The sequence below is a fragment of the Mangifera indica genome, chromosome 3 (genome assembly GCF_011075055.1).
Source record: "Mangifera indica cultivar Alphonso chromosome 3, CATAS_Mindica_2.1, whole genome shotgun sequence".
NCBI lineage: Eukaryota > Viridiplantae > Streptophyta > Magnoliopsida > Sapindales > Anacardiaceae > Mangifera > Mangifera indica.
Window position 1 is genome coordinate 9302332 of NC_058139.1, and position 15053 is coordinate 9317384.

General features: G+C 36.2%; 2 protein-coding genes across 3 annotated transcripts; both read right to left on the bottom strand.

Annotated features, from left to right (window-relative positions):
* Window positions 1–601: 601 nt before the first annotated feature.
* On the bottom strand, window positions 602–6596 carry LOC123210339 (probable protein phosphatase 2C 51). Of its 2 annotated transcripts, XM_044628635.1 has the most exons (7): window positions 6431–6596; window positions 1936–2218; window positions 1687–1758; window positions 1517–1572; window positions 1289–1427; window positions 1053–1215; window positions 602–908 (listed from the first exon to the last, which is right to left on the bottom strand). In XM_044628635.1, exons 1-7 carry the CDS (start codon window positions 6458–6460, stop codon window positions 656–658), a joined length of 996 nt encoding a protein of 331 aa, XP_044484570.1. In that variant the 5' UTR covers window positions 6461–6596; the 3' UTR covers window positions 602–655. The 2 variants fall into 2 exon arrangements, with proteins under 2 accessions (XP_044484570.1, XP_044484569.1); XM_044628634.1 differs by having other exon boundaries at window positions 1517–1758.
* A 104-nt stretch (window positions 6597–6700) lies between these two features.
* LOC123210338 (ETO1-like protein 1) lies at window positions 6701–12773 on the bottom strand. The gene is made up of 5 exons (XM_044628632.1): window positions 11869–12773; window positions 10039–11751; window positions 9374–9665; window positions 7707–8016; window positions 6701–7145 (listed from the first exon to the last, which is right to left on the bottom strand). The coding sequence occupies exons 1-5, from the start codon at window positions 11997–11999 to the stop codon at window positions 6925–6927; spliced, it is 2667 nt and encodes an 888-aa protein (XP_044484567.1). The 5' UTR covers window positions 12000–12773; the 3' UTR covers window positions 6701–6924.
* Window positions 12774–15053: the final 2280 nt, after the last annotated feature.

The window sequence follows — 15053 nt, forward strand, 5'->3', positions numbered from 1 at the left end:
AGTTGAACTGGATTTACGGCAACTTCCAAATCCTATGGATCACCTTTTTTGCTAGATATCATGACTCATGAAACTGGATTTGTCATAGTCTACTTCTAGCTCGTTATACCTTGGTGTTATTGATTATAATTTTGTTGTTATTGTTGGCGGCTTTAAGTCCTTGAAAGTCCCGCGTTAATAGAATTATAAAGGTCACTTTATTTAATTTTTTCTTATTATGTGGTTATAAGTTGTACAAGTGAAATTGGATTTGTATTGTTTTCAGAGAAACAAATCCTTAGGAGTGGATAGGCCTTATTGTAAGTGATATCCTTACAAAAGATAATAAAATTTTGGAGGTTAAATTGTCATAGTATGGCTTCAATAAAGACAACTTGTTAGAGTTGTGGGATAATTGTGTATGATCAAAGTTGGCGTGGGAAATGTTATTCAGCTAATAAGAAAAAACTAACTTATCATCTCTAAAGAGTAGTTTGAGTGGCAAAAAAAGAGATTTCATATATAAGTTCGAATCTTTTCTGACAACATATTAAAATCAAACTCTTAGTTTCAAGTGGGGTTCCTATAGAGCTTTAGAAATTTGAATTTGAAAATTTTAAAGTGAAATGAGGAAAAAGTTAATAAATAATTGATACTTGTTCTAAAGAAAACTTAATTACAGTGGAATTACAATGACAGAAAGGTTGTCAGTACTGCCTTTATCATATGCTGTGTTTACAATGAATTGAGGCAGTGTGGTTGAAGAAGAGGGTTTGACATAAATGGAGGAATCCCATTTCAAAATGAGATCACCAACATCATCTGGTGTGAGGCTCTCAAATATTCCATCAGATGCAACCACCAAATACCTATCTTTACCACTTATGATTTGCCACCCTGTTACCTCTGGCACAGCTACAACACCGTACCTGCACAATATAACAACTTGTTAAGGCTAGAGTTGGATCTGAATCAAACTGACTCAGGTTCGAAAGCCAACTAGACTTAGTTCAAATACACCCCTATTCAAGGCTGTGAAGTAGAGGCCAATTAAGGTAAGCGTTTCAAATCACCTTTTCAGATAAATATCACCAATGGCACGGGACATGGCGAGAATGCCATTGACTCTAGGGACTCCCTGAATAGTAACAAAGCCACCACTTGCTTCAATTCTGGTTTGTTCATCAGCTCGATCTGGACGATGATCTTTCGTCAATTCGACAGCCAAAAGAGAAGCTGCCAAACACCATTATCAGCTAGTTATCAAAAGTATGAACAAGAGCTATATAGAACAAAAGAAAATCCAGACCTTCAAGCCCCTGATTAGACGGAATCTCTGAGAAGAGAATGGCTTTTGAATCACCAACATTTGCAACTAAAATTTTCCCATCAAACAGAACAATGACTGTCGCTGTCGACCCAGATACAAAGTTGTTCTCCAAGGCCTCCTGAGCCATCGACAAATTCATTAGGAGCAAAAACTGATAACAACAATTTGAAAGAACCAGAAGCAAGCAACCTAAAATATACTACTTGCCTGAGAATATTTTGCATCAATATCATAAATAGTACTCAACAATGCTTCCTTAATAACTTCCAATTGCAAAGAATCACTATCAGTTGCATTGAATTGCCCCATTAATTTGTACATCTTGAAGACATAATGCAAGTGAAAATAATCTGTTAAAAGATTAGAACCCATCTCACTAGCTTCCTCGCCGCCATGACCATCAAGTACTGCAGCGATTCCAAGCCTTACTTGCTTCAGCCGATTTTCGCCTGCACCCATAGATCAGTAAATCACTTGCTTTGATCATAACAACATTTTATCAAACACCTTGTAGAACAAATCAAAACCATTAATTGTAAATCTATGAAGAATGGAGTAATGTGAAGTATCTGTTTGTGAAAATTCCTCATCAATTCTTTAGAATTAAGGAGAGTTAGAGAAGCAACCTATAAGCGGTATAATTTTCATGTGAAGATCACATGAGACACGATCCTCTTGGTAGCGGCGATGTCCCTGAAGCTGAGCGAACTGACAATTGGGAGTGTGATTTTGAAGAGAAGGCCAGTGAAGACATTTATCGGAATCAAAAACAGCAGGGGCACCGCCTCGTTCATACGACATCATACATGATACAGTGACCCCATTTCCAGATGAACATGTTACAGTACTTGATCCAAGAACAAGTCCAAGTATGACAGTAACAACTCCAAGCCCCTTCATTCTCAGAACTTCATATTACAAAGCAGAGAGGATATAGAATGGAAAGGAAAATGTCACTTTCTCATTAATTTGCTCTGAGTCACAGAATGGCTTTATACAGTCTCAAGTCTCCAGAGTTTGTTACGTCTGGAAGATATGCTTAACAGAAAAATATATGATACAAAATATTCCATAATGAAATAATAGAATAACTAATTACAGAACATTCCAGATATGCTAATACTCCCCCTCAAGATGGAGAATACAGATTTTGAAATCCCATCTTGCCCAGAAGAAATTGGAATTGTGCAGGATGCAGTGCCTTTGTCAATAGGTCTGCAAGTTGATTATTTGTTGTCACGTGCATGGTCTTGATGACACCAGCTTGTATTTTCTCACGCACCAGATGGCAGTCAATTTCAATGTGTTTGGTGCGCTCGTGGTAGACCGGATTGGCTGCTATGTGTAAAGCAGCTTGGTTGTCACAATAAAGAAGAGCTGGTCCTGAGTGTTTAACTTGTAGTTCTTGAAGTAGTCTCAACAGCCAAACAATCTCGCAAGTGGTGTTAGCCATGGAGCGATACTCGGCTTCAGCTGAGGATCGCGATACAACTTCTTGTTTCTTAGACTTCCAGGAAATGAGGGAAGAACCAAGAAAAATGCAAAAACCAGTGAGAGAGCGTCGAGTGTCAGGACAAGTACCCCAATCCGCATCTGTAAATGCCTTGAGCTGTAATGTTGAGTTTGAAGAGAAGAAAAGGCCTTGACCAGGTGTCTTCTTAATGTACTGTAAAACACGTAAGGCTGCTTGTAAATGAGTAGTTCGCGGAGCTGCTAAGAATTGAGAGAGACGATTGACTGAATAGCTCAAGTCAGGGCGTGTAATAGTTAGATAAATCAACTTTCCAATTAACCTTCGATAGCTTGTTGGATCTTCAAGTAAATCACCATCGAATCTTGATAGTCTTAAGTTAGGCTCCATGGGAACAGAGGATGGTTTGCAACCCAAATGTCCTACTTCAGAAAGCAATTCCAAAGCATACTTTCTTTGACAGATGGAAATCCCAGCTGCTGACTTGGCAACTTCTATACCCAAAAAGTATTTCAAATCTCCTAAATCCTTCATTTTGAAACGTTTGTTGAGAGCAGTCTTTAAATTGTTCACAGCTTCTTGGTTATTGCTAGCAATGATGATGTCATCAACATATACTAAGAGAGCCAAAAATGAATGATTGTGAGACTTGATGAATAAGGAGTGGTCACTTGAGGATTGGGTGAAACCTTCTTCAACTAAGGCACTCGAGAACTTATGGAACCATTGTCGAGAAGCTTGTTTTAAACCGTAGAGTGACTTGTGGAGCCTGCACACGGCATTGGAAGGTAAAGTCTCCCCCTCTCGACAAACATACCCTGGAGGGAGAGCCATATAAACTTCTTCAATAAGATCACCATGAAGAAAAGCATTGCTGACATCAAGTTGAGTAAGGGACCAGCGAAAAATGGCAGCCAAAGAGAGTAAAACCTTAACAGTTGCAAGCTTTGCCACAGGAGAAAAAGTGTCAAGGTAATCAAGTCCTTCTTGTTGGGTATATCCTTTGGCAACAAGGCGGGCTTTATGTCTTTCTATGCTTCCATCAGCTCGAAACTTAGTTTTATACACCCATTTGCAACCCACCGGGTGTTTATTAGGAGGAAGTGAAACGATGGACCAAGTCTTATTCTGTTTTAAAGCCTGCAACTCAGCATGCATAGCATCACGCCACACCTGAAACTCAATAGCTTGTGAAAAAGATGTAGGTTCAGTTTGTGAAGAGATGGCAAAGATAAATTTGCGATATGGCTGGGACAGTTTTTTGTAGCTGAGAGAGGAAGAAATAGGATGAGAAGTAGATGACTTGGTAGCTAGATAACAGTGATAGTCAGCTAGATAGGACGGAGGTTTACGAACACGTTGTGATCTTGCAGAGAGTGATGGAGGTTCATTGACATTGGAAGGATGAGGGCTGGACAAAGCAGACTCGGGAACAGGGAGAACGGACCTAGGCAAGACACGGTCACTAAAAATATCATGGTAATCCAATGGTGGTGGAGTTTGTGCAAATGGGAAAATGGATTCGTGAAACTTGACATCCCGTGAGATGTAGATTTTGTTACTCTCTAAATCAAGCAACTTATAACCTTTATAGCCAAAAGGATAACCAAGAAAGACAGAGGCTCGAGCACGAGGACTGAACTTTGTGCGCTGATTAGTAAGAGTAGAACTATAGCAAAGGCAACCAAATGTGCGAAGGTGAAAATAAGATGGTTTTTTGTTGTTCAACAATTCAAATGGGGTCTGATTAGAAAGTAGTGGTGATGGTGTTCGATTAATTAGATAAACAGCTGTCAAAACACAATCCCCCCAATAAGGCAGAGGAACACATGATTGGAACAATAAAGCACGAGCCACATTAAGTATGTGTTGGTGCTTACGCTCAACCACTGAGTTTTGTTGGGGAGTGTCTACACATGAGTGATAAGGGATGATCCCTTTGGAACGAAAAAAATCAGTAAATGCCAATTCAGGTGCATTATCGGAACGTACAGATTTAATAGTGACTGCATATTGATTGTAAATAAGGGTATAGAAGTCAGGAAAAATGGAAAAGACTTCTGACTTTGTACGTAAAAGGTAGACCCATGTAGCACGCGTGCAATCATCAACAATGGTGAGAAAATATTTGTGACCAGTGGGAGTTGTGACATGAAAACTACCCCAAATATCAATGTGAACCAGATCAAATGGATTTTTAGACAGATTATTTTGTGAAGGAAATGGAAGGCGTTTTTGCTTAGCCAAGTGACAAACATGACAATGAGAAGATAAATGAGATAAAGAACTAGGAATTTGTAATTCATTATGCAAGAGTTGGATTTTTACAGGGGAGGGATGTCCCAATCGAAAATGCCAAACATCACTCTTAGACATTACAGAGAAAGAACTAATTGAATTACAAAAAACAGTCCCTAGCTCTAGAAAATAAAGATTTCTTTGTCTTCTACCCTTCCCAATCATCGAGCCCTGAGTGAGGTCCTGGATGACACAAGAATCAGCAAGAAAATTAACATGACAGTGATGACTACGAGTGAGTGCACTAACACTAAGCAGATTAAAAGAGAAAAAAGGGACATATAAAACATTTTGTAAAAACAGAGTGTTGGATAATTTTACGGTTCCAATGCGAGTGATTGCGACATTATGACCATTAGGAAGAGTGACAGTGGTGTTATTGATTTGTGTAGAAGTGGTAAACAAGGAAAGATTGCAACACACGTGATGTGTGGCACCAGTGTCAATGATCCAAGCATCAACAGGTATAGGAGGGTGAGAAAATGAAAAAGCAGAGAAACAGGTACCATAAATCTGAGAAACAGAGTGTTCAGTTGAGTGAGTTTCAGGTGCATTGGTACCATGCTGATGTAGTTATTCTATTATTTCATTATGGAATATTTTGTATCATATATTTTTCTGTTAAGCATATCTTCCAGACGTAACAAACTCTGGAGACTTGAGACTGTATAAAGCCATTCTGTGACTCAGAGCAAATTAATGAGAAAGTGACATTTTCCTTTCCATTCTATATCCTCTCTGCTTTGTAATATGGTATCAGAGCTTTTCCCTTCCGTTATTGTTTTTTCTTCTTCTGGCCTCTAAGCCCTCTCGCCCATGGTGGTTAGAATAACAATAAAAATAATTGTTTTCAGCCTTTAGTTGCTACCCCTCCACCTTCATGGATGATGTTCATAGTCCGTTTTTTCTTCACAATGGTGACCATCCCGGTCTTACTCTCGTTTCCCACATTCTCACAGGTCCAAACTATAATACCTGGAGTCGAGCCATGCTTATGGCACTTAATGCTAAAAACAAGATTGGGTTTGTCGATGGTGGCCTTCCAAAGCCTCTTCCCAACGACCCCTCCGCCGGCATTTGGTCCAGATGCAATAGTATGGTGACGACTTGGCTTCTCAATTCTGTTTCTAAGGAGATCGCAGATAGCCTTCTTTATTTTGACTCCGCTCATGCCGTTTGGTTAGACCTTCACGATCGGTTTCACCAAAGTAATGCTCCACGTATTTTCCAGATCAAGCAGCAATTACACGGACTTAGCCAAGGTTCTCTCGATGTGAATACCTATTACACGCGTCTGAAAATACTTTGGGATGAACTCAGGAATTTTCAACCTATTCCAGATATGCTAATACTTCATAAAAAAATTTTGCAATTCTGATCATATGGGTTAGAGTTTTGTTTATTAATTCATGTTAACGAAGGGGGATAAAAGCACAAACTTGAAAATTTGCACCATAAACAATGATAATCTCAAATAAGTTTATAACATTAATTCACAAGTTATTTTCTTTTCTTCTTCAGATCAAAAGTTGTTACCACCCAGAAAAGTAAAATTGCCTTTTTCTGCAGAATTATTGTGTGTAAAGTTAAAGATTATTTAATCATATATGGGTAGATTACAATTGCGGTACAAATTTGCAAATATAATAAGGGCAACGGATGTATTACAAATTTAATCATAAAAAATCCAAAATAATAAATTACAAAAATTGACAAAACAAAACAGAAAGAGAAGACGAGGATTTTACATGCACACTTTCTCTATCATACAAGGTGAGAATACAATTTGAACCTTTTTTTTTTTTCCTTTTTTTGTTAATAAACATTGAATTCCGATGTTGCATAATTAGGGTTCATAGCTGTATACACGACTGTGGAGCTCCAGCATTTCTTGATCATTTGGATCGACAGAAAGAGCTGCTCGGCAATCTTGCAGTGCACCCGACTCATCACCCATATGCTCATGAAATGCTGCTCGCAGATGTAGAAGGTGAATGTCTGCTTTGAATGCAATGGCCCGAGAGAGTTCTGCAATTGCTTCCTTCTCTTTGCGGCTGTCCATTAAAACTGCATCAACCAAAATCAAGCAACATCTGTGACATCAGTTGTATGTGTAAATGTATATGGAGCTTGGTGATGTGGCGTGTAGGTACTGAGATATGTCACAAAATCGGGAAATGATCGGGAAGCAGAGTGTCCAAAGATTTGAGTGCAGGCAAGAGGAAAGATAATTTATTTTGCTTAAACTATGCTCTAAGTCATATAGAGACAGGAGTTGTCATGCCCTAAAATTAGAAGTTCTCTTCTAGTTTTACAACATATGGACAACATCTAAGACTAGTTATACTTTGATACTGCAAAAAAAAAAAAATCAAAGAAAAATCATAATGAAACTGCTGTGTATGGGCCATCTACGTAGAAAGCTTGAGAGTAACTAGTTTCAGCATTGCACTTATATTTTTGATAAAATTACTTTGGGCTGAAACTTTGAAACAGGACAATCAATGAAGTATAAATTCTATTGTCTTCTGGCCTCATGATCAATATACATACCAACAGTTGGCCATTTTACGACAATAGGCATAATCGCTAGTTTGGGATTGAAGTAATAAAGTAAAATAATCATACCTGCAGCTCGATATCTATAAGGGTAGCCCCGGAGAGGATCTAATCGAGTAACCATTTCTAGATCTGCCTTTGTAAGTTCTCGGTCACAATATTCGGACCTCTTCTCATAGGCAGATGCATTGCTCCGAGCTTTTTCAATCAGTTTGGTCATTTCTGCATATGCACCAGCCTTGTCATTTCTCATAAAATGAACCCGAGCAAGGCCTTGGTGGGCTCTGGTGTGTCGAATCTTAAGGGCATTAACATAGCAATCAGCAGCCAAGTCCAAGTTTCCACGGTCAACATAAACACTTCCTAGATTGTTTAAAGCCTGATAGAAGGAATTTAAGTTTTTCAAAATTAGAAAATATTATATCCCAAATTCACTTATTATGCTTGCAACATTTTTACAAATAGAATTACATGAAGCTTTAAAAAAGCTCACAATTCCATCAATCTAAATTTTTCAATCTTACAAATGAATAAAATAATTTTTTCATACTATAAGACTAGTATATCTGAATGCTCTACTTGCAATTAAAGATCTATCCTTAAGAACAAACTATGAAACCTCTGCATCCAAGCTAAGTCTTCTAAGCATCAGCAATGGCCAAAACTAATATCTTTTCTCAACAGTATTAGAGACCCGGTTAAGCTACTACAGTATTAACTCTCCCTTGGGCTGTCTAGCATTCCCCATCTACTAGCAATCTTCAAGAAAACAAGAGCCCAAGCACATTTTAGTGATCAACGGAATCAAATAACCAGGAAATTAAAGAGATAGGACACCTCCAAGCAAATTTATGAATCTGATCAACCAGTGGAATGTTATAGTTTGCCTTGCAGCTGATCAAAGTTTATGTATAAAATCATAGATCTGATCAGCTTTCACGTTTTAACCATGGATCTGTTCCAGACCACAGGCAAAAACTGAGAAAATGGGCAATGATCTTAATCAAAATACTACACTGTAACTACATCACCCCAAAAATTATGATGCCATCTAATCTAACCGTCAGGACATCAAAGTTTTCTGAAAAGACACTTTGACTAACAATGTTGACTATTCTCTGCTTTTTAGCATGGCAAAATTTCAACTTCTCCAAGTAGGTATCTCTTTTAGTCATCTTATTCAATCACTTATGGGTAGTCCTCAAATGCCTTAACCTATTAGTAACCTCTCTCAGCCATTGTAGTCAGTAATCTTCATTGTGCTGCATGTTTCTTTGACCTCTAATTCATAGTATTAGCTATAGCTTTTTATCTAATACATTTACATTTATCATTTATAACCGGAATGTTCTAGACCAAATATATGGTGCTAACTTCAGTACAGTGAGCTAGTTAACACCAGAAACGCAAAATGTTCCTATATTTTTTTTTTCTTCCCATCACATACAGGAAGATTGAGGGAATGGAAATTCCTTTGTCAACATACAATTCACAGTCTCCATCCCTTTTTGCAGATAATAATAACATAAAAATAAGAAGCTTTCAAGGATGGCTTATATCCACTAGTTGAACTATTTAAAAAGGAAGAATATGATACAGAAAAGAAAGAAAAAAAGACAGAGAGACAGAGAAGAAACAAAAAAAAAAAAAAAGCAGTTGAGCAAAGATGACAGCAGACCACTTTCAGAGTTAGTAAAAAATATAAACAAATAGTGAGGGTAGCAGAGAATCCATACCTGGCCTTTGCGCAGCCTATCTGAGGGACATGTCAACGCATCTTCAAGCAATGAAATAACAGTTGAAGAAGAAGATGAATCCTGGCTAGAGTCAGCCAGCGCATAGGCTTTAAGGAAGAAGGCCTCAAAGGATCTTTTAATTTGGATAGACTCTTCAGCTTTTCTGAGCCCTTCCTCACAATGACCAGTATCATATAGGATCCATCCCTCATATACTAGCCGCTCATGGTCACTAGGTGCATGATGGCGAGCTAACTGTAAACTTCGCATGGCTGCCTCAGGACAGTTCAACCTAATTCAGATAAAAACAAACAGCGAGGTTTAACTCACACTTTTATTAATCTAAACACCACATAACATGCTAAATATACAGAAAAGAAAAAGGAGCGGAAGGATCAAGAATCATAAATTAAAAGAAATTTTAGATTTTGCAGTGACATCAATCTTTTTTTTCCTTCGGTTGCAATTTTGAACTTATCGCACCAAATACCAAATTATCTAAACAGTTGCACACTGCGGCAGGTTATCAGGGCAGAAGTATAGAAAATAACATCAAATAATAATACACATAATATTAGGTTGCATATGCTTGATTGAAAAAAAAAAAAAAGATACTGCTTATCCATTTGTTTAAAAATAGTTATAACTGGAAGTTTATGACATACCTAAGGAGAAGCAGGGACTGCCGGAAGTATAAAACACCTTTTGGAGCATCAGATTCAAGCATTTGATAGATTACAGAGAGTGACCCAATATCGTCAACCGAAGACCAGCGATCATACAATTGCAACCAGCAATCTGCTGTAGTCCAACTCTCGATATGCTCACGCACAAGTGTGCGGAGTTGGGATGCTGCTACTCGTCCCTCAAACATCCTATAATCAGGAGAGAGTGTAAGAATTGCCTGGACATCACACATTGCCGATTGGTACTGCTCAAGAGCCAAATAGAAACAAAACCGGAGTTCCAAGCACTCTAGTGCAAGTTTAAACCCAAGGACCCGATTAATTTCTGCAAGTGCAGCTTCAGCATTCTGTTCCATCATTAAGGAAGCAGCCCGATACATATAGGGGTAAGTAAGAGTTGGATCCAACTCAGTTGCTTTCTCAAGATCTTCCCACCTCTTATCAACTTCACAGTATAATGATCTCTCCTGATACATCCATCCCAGTGGAGTAACAGAGGAAATCACATTGCTGAGCTTCTCATAACACCAAAGTTTATGACCCTTAATAAAGCCCACTCGAGCTAAACCTGCAATAGAATATCTATGGCCTGCGTTAACAGCCGCCTCAAACAGATGTTCAGCTTTGTCATACTCTTTCCTCAAGAACCTCACACATCCCAGTTGATGAAATGCCAGCATTTTCTGTCGATCAGTTTCAGCAGAATCTACCAGTTGTTCCAGGAAACAAACTGTTTTATCTGATCGAGGATCAAGGTTCATAGCAACTTCACTTAATAAACAGTACAGTGAAAAAGGGGCGGCCCCAACCATGATTGATCTTTTTTGTTTATCAGCATTAATAAATATTTCCACCACCTCGTTGTCATTCAAACAGTCAGGTAGCTCACGTAAAAATACTTGCAAACAAGATGCAGCAAGAACAGGGGAGTTCTCCCGAATAGCATATTCCATGAGTTCCACAGCATCTTCTCTAGAAGAAACTAAAGATGCAAGTTTCCTATCACATGCATCTTTGAGCCTTTCACAGCAGAACTTATTTGCAAATACCAGTATTTCTAACAAAAGATTTGGTGGAACTTCATTTAAATTGCCTGTCAAACTGAACTCACTTATTATCCTCATACCTGATGGAGTGATCTTGTTTTCAGACAAATCTATGTTTTCGCTACGTGATTCCATAAAACATCCATTAAGCATAGCACAAAATGGAGCTGAAAGAGCCGCAATTTTCTGCCTATCACAAACTATTTTCTCTTCACCAATCCTAAATACAACATGTCTCAAGATTTGGTCCCCACTCATTGGAACAGGCTCATGGGAACCCACATTTGTATCATTTTGAAGCTCAGAGGCAATATCTACTGGTCCAAACTCTTGTGCACATTTGTCACAATTGGAAAGTAGGTCAGTGATAACCTCTTCTCCTTGTTTTTCATACTTTAACCATGCCCCAAACACAAACTTCTCGTGAACCGTACTAGCCTTCTGCCAAGCTTTCCGAAGACTTCGCCGCATCAATTTGGCTTCACCAAGGCCCCTAAAGACCTGAAATTGTAATAAATAGAGACTAGACTTCTCTTGAACAGGGCACGACTCGAGTTCTTCATGTATTTGAGCCAAAACTTCTACATAGTCAACTGGTCTATAATACGGTAGTAGTGGTGGCTCAGGTACCTTGATAAGAGACCCTCTACAATATCATATACCCACAGCGGCAACACACATACACACACAGACACAAAAAGTCTCAATGTGTCCAACATGAAATGAAATATACAATAGAGAGAAAAATAAAACAGACACTTACATGGAAGAAGATGCGAAGTGTTGTGAAGACAATTTGGAGAGCTTTCCTCTTTCAACTTGAAGCCAGGACTGAGGATTGAAAGCATTAAGCTGTGATTCTTTACAAAAATCAGAGGGGGAAAAGGTCCTCATGGGACATAAGAGGTGAAATAATTCCCAGATCTCCACAATAGCCAGACGGGTTTTTTTCTCTCAAAAATTCAAACCCACAAACAAAAAGAAAAAAACTAAACTAAGCGTACTCACAAAAACAAAGAATCCTTCCTTCCTTCTTATCACAAAACACCAACCCTTAACTGAGAAATCTTCCAACCTCAACACCCAACAAAAATTCCACAACAATCTAAATAGTATATAAAATATAATATATGTCTCCCTCGGTAGCCAAAAGAGAAGCTGTTTTTACTAGTAAAAAATGAACCTTTCCTAGCAATCTCAGTCCTATAAATCTAGAAGGATCCCGTTACAACACAGAAATGAAGAATTACAATTATGGCGAGCTCCTTTAATCCGAGCAAAAGCAAACAAGATACCACCGAACAAACAAAAAAACCAAGAGTTACGCAAGATCTCTACCAAAAAAGCATCCAAACCAAACCCACATTAGAGCCCACGTAATCTCTCACAATCAAAGACAAAATAGCATAACAAACTTCTTACAATAATAGAAAGAAGAAACTAAAATTAACTAGTTGAGTTTGTGGTGGGTTTCATTTTACAGAAGCAAATCTGGCACAGCTTCAACCAGAGAGAGATCAAAGAAAAGGAATCCAAAGGCAAAAATCCTGAATTCCCACTTTCTTCATTTGGGTTTTGTTCGGTAAAAGGGAAAGTTAATGTTTCTCTTTCTTTATTAAATTAAATTTATTTTTCTTTTTCTCAGTTCCCCTATGTTGGAAACCAGACAGATTGCAGCCGCTGTTTGGTGCAACGCAAGCACAAAAACTTAAAACAGATAAAAATAAAAACAATAAAAAATTAACCGTGGAACTAGAGAACGACATGTCGTTTTGTTTCTGTTGAAGTTGTGTTGCTGTTAGGTTCTATTATTAATTAACTTGGAATAGAATTTAATTTAATTAAAAAAATTATTTAATTAATGTATTTTAATTATGGTAATTAATAAGAATGAGTGGTGGCAGTGTTTCATTTTATGATAAGATTATTTTCAGATTTCGTGAATCATTTATGATTGTGATGTTGGCCCACTTAATCAATTTCAATAAATAAATGTAGGCAGCCATAGCCGTTCGATTCTTTCTATCTTTTCAACCTTCCTTTTACTAAAAATTACGGTTGGTTGTGGTCAAAAAGGTTCTGACAATTTGGACTTGTATGAGCCATTGGATTGTATTTTCATCAACCTTTGAACGTAGATGATGCCAAATCATAGGGTTGTGGTCAATGTATAGTTGTGAGCGCTTACATGCAAAAATTTCCGAAGGGATATGATGTGACATGAGTTGGAGAAAATAATAATAATATTAACAATAATAAAAATAATAATAAACAACACAACACAACCAGCAAGTGCCGATGTTCTCGCCTTTAAATTCTCGGGAAAATCTACCTATTAAATGACCAAAATGCCCCCATAAGACGAGCCGTTGTTGCGGGTTGCGGGTTGCGGGTTGCGGGTTGCGGGCCAGAGAGTCTTCAATTATGGCTTTAATTTTACTGAATCTAACCAGAGTAATAATAATAATAATAATAATAACAATTATTAAATTTTCTTTGTTTGGTGTCGTTAAAGTTTTATTTATTAGTAACAACTTCCAGAAGCTTAATCCAACGTGATTTAAATAATAAAAGGAGAAATTATATATATATAAATATTTTTAATTTAATAATTATTAAATTAATTATTAAATTTAAAATTTATCTTCAACATAATTGATTAGATCTTATAAATAATATCTTGTAAAAAAAAAAAAATCCGGCAACTTGTGTGAAATAGATAAATCAAGTGGGTCATAATAAGGCGGAAAAAATATCTAAAGTAAACTCTTAAACGGGGAATTTGTTAGATCGCCCACCCATTCACTTTATTGGGTGGATATTTACCTACGAGGCATCATCTAAAAATTTGACTAAGCTTCCTTTACTTAGCATTTTTCCTTTGCCGCTAATCAAATTGACAATTCTTTTTTCAAAGGGGAATTTTATTCAAATCCAACCTTTTTTATTTGGGGGGAAGGGGAAATTAATCTAACCACGTTGAATAAGTAAACCCGTAATCAATATCATTATATTAAATAAATTAAAATTTTAATTTTAAAATATCACTTGAGAGAATCTAAATTTATACTTTTATATGTATATAATATTATTTATATTATCACTCGAACAACTTGTTGAATAGACAATCAAATTGACAAATCACGTAAGAGCATTAGCTATTGGCCTTAAACATAAAATTGGTGTTTATCTTGATGAAACCTTGTAACAGGACCTTAAAAGAATAGGTTTCTATGCCACAAAGGGTACAAATTCTTAAGCTGTTGCTCTATTTTGTCTCCTTATAGTTATATTATTAGAGGCGTGCACTATTTAATTTAATATGGTTTAAAAGTTTTTTTAAAAATTAAATTAAAAAATAGTTTTAAAATTTTAAATCAAATTAAATTAAAAAAATATAATTTTATCTAATTTGAATTATAGTTTAAATATATTAAAATTATTTATTTATAAATATATATATATATATATTCTATAAAATTAAATTAACTGTAATTTTTTAGACATAATATATATATATATATATATATATATATATATATATAATGATAAAAAAAATATAAAAAAAAGTTATATACGTAATTATTTATTAAAAAATTCTACTAAATATAATTATTTATATATATATGTGTGTATTTAAGAAAAATATGGTTTACAAGTTATACAACTAATTATTTATTAAAATTTTTTGTTAAATATAATTTTATATAGGTATTTTAAAAAATATATAATTTATGATTGGGTCGATTTGAAAATCGTTTAAACTATCACTTAAATTAAAAATTATTTTTTAAAAATTTATCTATCCAAACTAAATTAAACCGTAATTTTTAAGTGATTCGGTTCAATTTTATGTTTTGAATCGAATTAGGCACATCTTACATATTATGAAACAAAGTAGACACCAGTCATAACTATCCATGAATTAACACAAAAGGTAAAATTTAT